Genomic DNA, 10,171 nt, shown 5'->3' with positions numbered 1-10,171 from the left:
ATATATGAAAGTTGACTTAAACGCGGCTCTTTCTATTAAATTATTATTCATTTTTATCATTCATATAACAGGTATATATTCCCTTTCCATAGCTTCTGAAAACAATAATTGGTTTTTACATGATTGTGTTTACGAATAATATGAATCTGAAGATAATACTGGTAACTTGAATAACTTCACGATATTAATAAAATTATGTGGTGATCAGATGTACACGTGCTTTACCTTGGTTCAAGTAAGATGTGTTTTCACGGCATTTATTTACTGTATGTCCTTGGGCATATACTCTATGAATAAATATGGAGTCAACAAACCTGGGGATTTCCTTCCACATTTCTTCAATGACTACTCTTAAAGCGGTTTCTCTTTGTAATTGTGCCCATTCATCCATATCTGGCATGACACACACAAAGTCAATAACACTATTTCCACTGTTACACAGTATTTCACTTTGAAATTGTTGAAACTATTGTTGATTGCTAGCTCAATGTTTCTCGCATCAGATGTTATTTTTAATAAATACTTTATTGTTTATTATTGTACTGCCCCAATTAAGTTTTGCACGTTGTTTTTAAAATGTTCACAGTGAACACCTTTACAAAAGAGCAGTTCTTAAGGAGAATCAAAAAATAACAGTAGTAATTAATGAATAAGACTATCTCTTTGTTCGGCTATTTTAGCTTGCACTGTGATGCAGACGAATTCAGCTAAATATGTTTGTCAATAGAGCGACGCGATGCCGATCCACGTGCCTGCAGAAGATCTTGCAGATTAAATAAAATGTATTGTTCAATACGATGTATTAAAATAAGAGTGCAATACAACCGTATTTGTCTTCACAGTTTCCGGGCCGTCGACTGCTGCCGTTTTATAACGTACAAAGCCGCGATAAAAAGTGCATCCAGGTGCATATGCGTTGAATATTTGTTTCTTTAGTTAGTAACACGTCTCATATTTTATGTATCCATGTTGAAAATATATACATCGACGCAGCGTGTTATACGGCCAAGTATATATATATAACTGGTGCTCAATCGGATAGTTTCAACTTTCAAGACTAATTGTGCAGTTATAAAGCGAAAATAATTTTCAAAAGTTTTTGACTATAAAACCAATATTATTCAACTCCTTTACATGCCGACAAAGACATTTTTAAATTGCTAGCAACCGATGCGATATCGCTTCGGACATTAGCATCTAATCACTGCTTGCAGCGGCACTTGGCGCCACTTTCTTGGGGCATTCTCTTTTTGCTGTGCCAGTCATAAGTAGATTCTGTTGTTACATCTTACTAATTTTTCATGGTGATTCAGAACACTTGTTATTTCCTGTACTTCTCAAATCCATGATTTTACTATTCTCCAGACGTATTCTTCGAGACTGAAGTCTGTCGAATTTGCGAGCTACAGCAGCATTTGAAAGTTATTGGCAGCGAGTAACCTAAGTTACTTGCTGCCAGTAAATATCGTTTCAAACACTTTGAGCTCTATGACATTGTGTGCGAAGACGCGGTCACTGTCAGGAAATCGTTCTTGTACCTGAAACAGCACCCTGGTGTCGATAACCTCAGCATATTCGCGATGTCTTAATATTCCGTATGCAAAATCTATCATCTCAGTACTTTTTGTTAGAAAGCATAGACCATATCATAAATTCTGAAGGATATTTATTCTTTCGCATGACGCAGTTTTCGGGAAATCATTTGTCAATACGCCTGACGGCGTGATGCCATTTTTTCCGATGATTCAAGATTCGTTTGAGAAACAAGCTCTTTCCAGTTCCCGATGGTTTGTCCAAACGGGTTTACGTCATTATTTAACCAAGGTTTCTTGCCAGAACTACTACTCTTGAACTCAATCTCTTTGAGTAGGCGGCGAAGTCCAATTTTGCAAACAGGGGGTTTACGGCTTTTTAGTATGCTCTGGAGGGCATTAAGAGGCAAACCTATTTTTTATAGTAAGAACTTTTTTATTTGTGTTATCAATTTTATGCGATAACAACGAGAGGGTTTCCTTTAACTTTCAGTTTTAAGGACTGCATAATGGAAAAGTTTTAGCAGTTTCGCATTGTGTACATTTATTTTAATGCAGCAGTCTATTAACCAGTGTTTTCTACTCTTCAGTGACATCTGTTCTTTTTCCAATTTCGACACTTTACATATGAAAAAAAACTCCAAGTAGTCAATCTCATCTAGTTAGCACCACCACTTAGTTGTTCGGCACTGCTTATCGTCGTGAGTGTGTTCGTACCGGCCGTGCATAGTACGAGATATCAGCACGAAATGTAAAGCTGGTCCTGCTAAGATCCGATTAAAGCAATCTATCATACTTGCGCTCGCTGAAACACGATATGTCGGTTTTACGTATTACGCTATTTGTCAGAAATTTAAGTCCAGACACGTGAAGTACTAACGTAGTAGATAAGTAGAACGTGCGTTATAGAAGAACGTTGCTTATATATGTATAGGCAGGGGTGGATAGGAGTGGTTTAGGATCATTTACATCAGAGCAATGTTTCAATATGAAAATTTGAACACAGAACCATACTTTGAAATTAAATATACTTTCTATCACAGTTTGATGATATCGTCCTTTTTTTTTCATTTAAACCATTTTAGGTGCGCAGATCGATTTTTCTCCTATCGAAGCTGTTATTCTGGTGCATATTTAGATTTTATGGTGCTAGCCTATTTGTCTGTCTACAATATTTTTTCTAGACTCAAATCTTGAAAATGACAGAACTAAATTATAATAGGTAGTTTTTTTTTTTTTTTTAACAAAAAGCCTACCTTCCATCAGCTGGCATCATACTTTTTAAATTGAACCTTCTAAATAATGTTGAAAATCTTAGCAAAATCAATTAAACGCTACTATTTAAGTGTTCATCTGCGAGCCAGATCTGATATTTTTGGATTCAAAACGATTATGGGTTTGCACAAAAAATAATTAGTACAAGACGCCCAAGTAATTTTCCTGCATATAGAGACACTTACATATTTGTGTTCGGGAATTTTTTTTTGACATATGATAAATCTTTGCATTACGGTTCCCGATAATTTGTGTGCTCAAATTTTTTCCCTAAACCCGATTATTTTCAAAATAAATCTGAGAACGATTCTATTGTGTAAGCACCCTATATATAAAGCAGACTGAAACGAAGAAAACCAATTTGACTCTTTTCATTAGTCCTATTAAGCCCGTTTAATATCGAATAGCGTCATCTTTTATCGTAGACTTGACCTAGCTAATGATGCACGCTATTATTAACTCGTAAACCTGAAGCGTTGTGATTATTATGTACCCCAAAAATCAGAAAATATACAGTTATTGCTTGCATAGTTTATATGCGTAGTTAACGAAATAGTTGGCATCAAAATATATGTTTTTAGTAATGTGTTTCTTTGACACGTTCTTATTTAAGTTCATAATATCATATCAATTTTCTGAAATATTTGATACGCTGAAATTTACTGAGGTCTAAAAAAAACTAGCAGAGCCTCGAGACATAATTGCTTCAGTTACAGAATTAAAACTGAATCAAGAAAAAGCCGTGACTTTCAAATTAAGTATATTTTATTCTAATGTTATCAAAAATTTTAATGAAAATTTACTCGTTTCGTTAAAGCGACCATTAGACTGTTCACTCGAATCACAATAGAACGTTTCAAATACCACGACAATAGATTTTATCTGGTGGATTTTATCGATTAGTTGAAATATCGGCTAGATATAATGAAGTATTAGTCATAAAAGTGGAAATTTTCAGATAAAAGCGGAACACCGTCGATCATACGATAATCTAGGCAAACTTATATAGCCAAACGTCACCTTTGCTAGTATCTTCAATAGCAATGCGAACTGAAAACAGCTATTTGTTTCTTCTCGCGGGCATCATTCGTCTTTATTTTTCAGTACAATAGCTTTTAATGTGGATGACGCACAGATTTAGTAAGGGTATCCTTTTTTAGAGCTTGAACTTTCTAACTCCACGTAGGCGTAGAGGGTCCAAGAAATTATCGAAAACCGTTTATTTGCAATAAAATATAAGGTTTTACTCAGCTAGGAACTACTGAAAAATTCTTTCTTCGCTTTGATCTCGGTGACTATGAAGCCAAAGCTACGCCAGTGTCGTTGGAATTTGTTTGAAAAAACTTGCTCATCGAAGGTGTGTAAGGCATTCTCAATACAACTGTCAACTTCCCTTTTGCGTCTCCCTTAGTAGCGAAGCTTATGCAAATGGCTGTTCCGCGACGAATTGTTGTATTATATATAAGATGTTGCGGTTCGCAGTTCTAGTTCATATAGGCTGCCCTCTGAGCTGTAGATGTCTACTGAATGAATAATCAGATAGCTTGTTGACAAGATAGCTACTCAAATCGTATTTAGGGTACTACTTGATGTAAAAATTCTTGTGGCCGTTTTTGCAGCACCGTCATTTTGCACCGAACCTTCCATCCAACGGAACCACCTGAGAAGAACTTAGTGTAGAATAGCAATGCTACAATAACCATGTGTGAGTCAGTAGGTAATTTACCCATGTTATTCTGTTTTCACTGCAGAGCAAGGGAAACAACTAAAGGGGAACGCCTTTTTTCTTGTGCTTCAAAGGAATGGATTGTCTTCTGTCTGCAAATTATGGTAGTACTTTGCCACGTAAAAACAGGCGAGGTCTGTTTTCTAAATGGTAATATATACATAGATATTATATATATATATATATATATATATATATACAAAAATTTGCCGCTTTCTAGATTAACAATATATACAGATAATGTACGAAAAATATATTAGCTTTAAATCAGCATAGAATATGCATATATATATATATATATATATATATATATATATATATATATAATATTTAAGGCGACTATGTGCCAAATTGCCCTTACTTACGAATTATACAAATAAAGATGTTTCATTTATTTGATAGATATACGTGATTTTAACGTGGAATTCAACTCGTTTGAAACTTGTAATATACGTTAGTCGTCTTGAGTTGGCTGGCCAATGTGCCGGTGCTTCAAAGAAGTGGCTAAGACAAACGTTTCTTTTCTGGCCATGTTTTAGGACAACATTTCTATATGCAAAGAAGTTAAAACTCAAATAAGTCCCCCACTGGCACTGTATGAGTTTCCTCATACAAAAAAGTTGTTAACACTCAAACAAGCTTCCTTTAGCTAAGTTTCAGGACAAAATTTTCGCTTACAACAAAATTGTTAAAAGTCAAGGAAATCTTTTTGGCCATATTTCAAAACAGAATCTTACATGCAATATATTTGTTAAAACTCAAACAAGTTCTCGTTGGCAAAGTCTCAGGATAGAGATCCACCCCTCACACAGAAAAGTTGTTAAAACTTAAACAAGTGTTCTCTAGCTAAGTTTCAGGACAGAAGTCCCACATACGAAGAAGCGGTTAAAACAAACGTTTCTTTTCCTGGCCATGTTTTAGGACACATTTCCACATGCAAAGAAGTTAAAACTCAAATAAGTCCCCTATTAGCCAAATCTCAGAACAGAGTTTCCTCATACAAAAAAGTTTTTAATACTCGAACAAGCTTCCTTTAGCTAAGTGTCAGGACAAAATTTTCGCTTACAACAAAATTGTTAAAAGTCAAGGAAATCTTGTTGGCCATATTTCAAAACAGAGCCTTACATGCAATATATTTGTTAAAACTCAAACAAGTTCTCGTTGGCCAAGTCTCAGGATAGAGTTCCCTCACACAGAAAAGTTGTTAAAACTTAAGCACAAGTGTTTTCTAGCTAAGTTTCAGAACGATACAAAGAAGTGGTTAAAACAAACGTTTTTTCTGGCCATGCTTTAGGACAACATTACCACATACAAAGAAGTTGTTAAAACTCAAATAAGTCCCCCACCAGCCAAGTCACAGAACAGAGTTTCCTCATACAAAAAAAAGTTACTAACACTCAAACAAGCTTCCTCTAGCCAAGTTTCAGGATAAAATTTCCACTTACAACAAAATTGTTGAAAGTCAAGGAAATCTTTTTGGCCATATTTCAAAAGCGAACCTTACACGCAATATATTTGTTAAAACTCAAAGAAGTTCTCGTTTCAGGATAGAGTTCCCTCACACAGAAAAGTTGTTAAAACTTAAACAAGTGTTCTCTAGCTAAGTTTCAGGACAGAAGTTCCACATACAAAGAAGTAGTTAAAACAAACGTTTTTTCTGGCCATGTTTAAGGACAACATTTCCACATGCAAAGAAGTTGGTAAAACCAATAAAGTCCCCCATTGGTCAGGTCACAGAACAGAGTTTCCTCATACAAAAAAAAGTTGCTAACACTCAAACAAGCTTCCTCTAGCCAAGTTTCAGGACAAAATTTCCGCATAGAACGAAATTGCTAAAAGTCAAGGAAATCTTTTTAGCTATATTTCAAAACAGAACCTTACGTGCATTATATTTGTTAAAGCTCAAACAAGTTCTCGTTGGCCAAATCGCAGGATAGAGTTCCCTCACACAGAAAAGTTGTTAAAACTTAAACAAGTGTTCTCTAGCTAAGTTTCAGAAAGATACAAGGAAGTGATTAAAACAAACGTTTTTTTCTGGCTATGCTTTAGGACAACATTACCACATACAAAGAAGTTGTTGAAACTCAAATAAGTCCCCCATTGGCCAAGTCACAGAACAGAGTTTCTTCATACAAAAAGAAGTTGCTAACACTCAAACAAGCTTCCTCTAGTCAAGCTTCAGGACAAAATTTCCGTATACAACGAAGTTGTTAAAAGTCAAGGAAATCTTTTTAGCTATATTTCAAAACAGAACCTTACATACATTATATTTGTTAAAACTCAAAGAAGTTCTCGTTGGCCACGTCCCAGGATAGAGTTCCCTCACAGAGAAAAGTTGTTAAAACTTAAACAAGTGTTCTCAAGCTAAGTTTCAGAAAGATAAAAAGAAGTGATTAAAACAAACATTTTTTCTGGCCATGCTTTAGGACAACATTTCGGGCAAGCCGCTCTTCTCGAGTGCAGGCCGCTTGTACTGCACCATTCCCGGCAGGGTGGCCTGCAAAGTAAACCGAAAGTGATTGACTAAATCTCTACGTGGCGTGGTATCCCAACCAGATCATGGGTAGTTGTAGCAATGAAGGCCAAAAAATGAGAAGACTCAGCAATAGTCCAATCGGAGACGGAACACATCACTCCATGGAGGGACGGTAGGGCTTCGGGTCTTCGCTAGGAAGACGCTAGCAAGGCTGCTCTTGCACCGCAGTAAGGCCGGCGGGTGTGGCAGGCTTACTGTACCTTTAGGCTTATTTGTCATGCAGCAGGCCAGACCTGTCTATCGGCTGCTTACGACGTTTGAGTTACCGCAATGGCTTCACTATCGATAGTTACGAGTTTAAAAAATGCGAACTGATGACGCATTAATAGCACTGTGTTATCAGTAACTCGTCAATAACTTTGCATTGAACTGATGAAACGAGGTCTCTGTAGCTGACGCTCAAACTGAGAGAGCGGAAACCTAATTTGTAAACAATATAGTACACATGGTCAAATTCATGTCTAATCAATATTATTTTATACGAGCGACGACAGCGCGACATCGAATACGAAGACATACATCCACGGTTCCAGAACTAAACGCGTTGCTACAGCATTCCACTACATTACCGATCTAAATAGTCATCGTCATAATTCACTATGTATTATTATTATTATTTATTATATAATCATTTCGTTTTGATCCTTCAGTACGCTCATTTACTCTGTACCAGAAAGGTAAACAGGGCGTCATGGTCGCTCGGTTGTTACTAAGGTCGTCCAACTGACTGATAAACAACTAACAAAAAAGTAAGGCAGGAAACTCATACGAACACACGTTCAGCATTCGAGGAGACAACAGTATTTTTGAACGATTGGATAATCATTTAGAATAAATAACCACTTATCATCAGAACGTTTACACAAAATGGAAAGGTGGCTATGAGGAACGAACAATACTTAACCATGCTATAATATATGATGTAATAACGACTATACTAATTACTGATGTATCGCATTATCAGACAATTAACCTTCCCGCATTCCTAACATTCAGGACATATAGTATTTATTAAATAAGCATACTAGCATTATCCTGCGAAATTTGAGCTATCGTAAACCGTGGCCAATTGTGAATCAAACGACATCTTAATTTTGGCCCAATGATAATTATTGGCGTTTCTAATTTATTAGCGTGTTTGTCTTGACACTCGCATTTTGTCGGTCAGTAACATGCAAAGAACAGCAGCAACCAGCTGTTCTCACATCGAGAGTAGTCATTTTTTAGACAGGGTTAGGTTGATCTTGTGAATAAGGGTTTTATAATTCACTAATGGGCTTTTTAAGATAGGAAACTGACTGACTGATTCAATCATCGATTGATTGATTGACAGCTTCGAGCGGCAGAGCAGCGGCAATTGGCAGTTGCAGCGGCGGTAGCAGCATTACTGAGCATCTTCCCGCGAACATCCGCATTACTATTGTTATTATTACGATTAATATTTTCATCATTTGCGTAATTAACAGTAAATGGAAAAAGATAAATAAATAGAGATATCAAGGGATTTAGTCCGTTTCCACGTGCAACAGATATAAAGCCCTGGATATATTAAATAAATATTATGAATATTAAACATGTGGGTAGGTGAGTCAGTGGGTTTATGAATTGTCGCGTTCAAGGTCTAACTTAAATTCAAACAGCTCAAAAATTATTTACCTTAATGGTATTAGTGTCTGGCATAGTATTTAGTCATCATTATTATGCTATTTTCTAATTCTGTTGCCTAGTTATTCCACTAAAAATTAAGTCCTGAGTCGAAGCATGGCGTTTGAGTGGGTTGTTGTTGTGTTTAATACAAGGGACAGAAGCCCCCGAGGTGGATTCGTTGCCAGATTTGTTTTTTTGCGGCGACTGCAGCGCTGCAGGGGCCTAGAGAGGGCACCCTAAACAGAGTGTGTGATGTGAGCTTTTGAAAGCGACATTAGGTAATGACTGAACGTTACATAATCATTAAAGAAGTAATCTGAACATTTTGAAAAGCAAAGTGGCATGTGAACTATTATTATGTCAGCTTGCACTAAGAGTTAGTTTGCTGCTTGAAAGTCCCTTATTATGGTGTAAACTATACTAAACTGGTTGGCAAGTATTATATAATAAATACTGATATTAATAATAGTAGTAGTAATAATAATAATAATAATAATAATAATAATAATAATAATAATAATAATAGGAGTAAGCAACTGTGCAGTGTGCATCGTATTTACCTAGATATAGCTGGTTAGCGGGATTGCGCTCGGTCACTTTTGTTAATATTGATTCCATTCCATAATTTGTGATATACATTTAAAACAAAAGAATGGTCTAATAGAATTAAATTGTCGCATGAACACGAACATGATAGGCTCGCTCAGTCCAACTAGTGACAATGTCACCATAATCATCGTCATCACTAATTATTTTGCATTAATTTATGGATGCGTCTGCGTGTGTGTCTGCGTACGTGCATGCACATGTGTCTTTGTATGTATAATGACAAGTTCACATCCTATTATTGACGATGATGTTCATGTCGTAAAGTAGTGATAGCAACATCTGTTGCATATGTAATGGTGTGAAGTAGGTGCCAATAAATGTAGATAAATAAAGAATAATGTGTATGTATAAAAATAATAGTAAGAACACTAATATTTATAATAAGCAGATAGAGGCAGGCACTAGTAGAGTAAGTAGTAGTAGTACCAGGTGTAACAGGTCAGAGTCAGCATCCCGGGCGCGTTTCTTCGCTTGCGGGTGGCCCCCCTGCCCCCCATTACTGCTGCTGACGGCTTCGGAGGCGGCAGCGGCGGCGGCGTACGCGGCGGCGTGCGGCGCCCCTACGCCCACGTCCACGCCCACTCGGCCAGCGTTGCCCACAGCAGCCGCTGCGGCAGCCGCCGCAGCAGCTGCTTGGGCCGCCTGTGCTTGCGCCATCAATTGCGCCTGAGCATTCAGGGCCTGCGCGTAAACTGGCGCGCTGTTGCCTGCAGCAGCAGCAGCCTGCACTTGCGCTTGAGCTTGGGCTTGTGCCTGAGCTTGAACCTGAACCGCTTGCGCTTGTGCAGCCTGCTGTGCAGCTTGAGCCTGGACAGCTTGTGCGGCCTGCTGTGCAGCTTGTGCCGC

At 37.3% G+C, this 10,171-nt stretch overlaps 2 protein-coding genes across 2 annotated transcripts in view; both read right to left on the bottom strand.

The window, feature by feature from the left end:
* gdl (gonadal protein gdl) overlaps positions 1-616 on the bottom strand; it is a 25,245-nt gene extending 24,629 nt beyond the window's left edge. Inside the window, exon 1 of the mRNA XM_022797050.2 lies at positions 315-616. Within this exon, the coding sequence (XP_022652785.1) occupies positions 315-400 (86 nt within the window). The 5' untranslated portion in view covers positions 401-616. The remainder of the gene's footprint in view (positions 1-314) is intronic.
* Positions 617-6,955: 6,339 nt separating this feature from the next.
* The window catches only part of LOC111247363 (uncharacterized), a 113,342-nt gene continuing 110,126 nt past the window's right edge, over positions 6,956-10,171 (bottom strand). The window contains exons 10-11 of the mRNA XM_086983047.1: positions 9,752-10,171; positions 6,956-7,030 (exon numbers count right to left, since the gene is read on the bottom strand). Of these exons, the coding sequence (XP_086839173.1) occupies positions 6,956-7,030; positions 9,752-10,171 (495 nt within the window). The remainder of the gene's footprint in view (positions 7,031-9,751) is intronic.

This window comes from Varroa destructor, unplaced genomic scaffold (genome assembly GCF_002443255.2).
Source record: "Varroa destructor unplaced genomic scaffold, Vdes_3.0 BEIS01000003.1, whole genome shotgun sequence".
Lineage (NCBI taxonomy): Eukaryota > Metazoa > Arthropoda > Arachnida > Mesostigmata > Varroidae > Varroa > Varroa destructor.
Note: the sequence above shows the minus strand (reverse complement) of the source record. Positions and strands in the feature narration are given on the sequence as shown.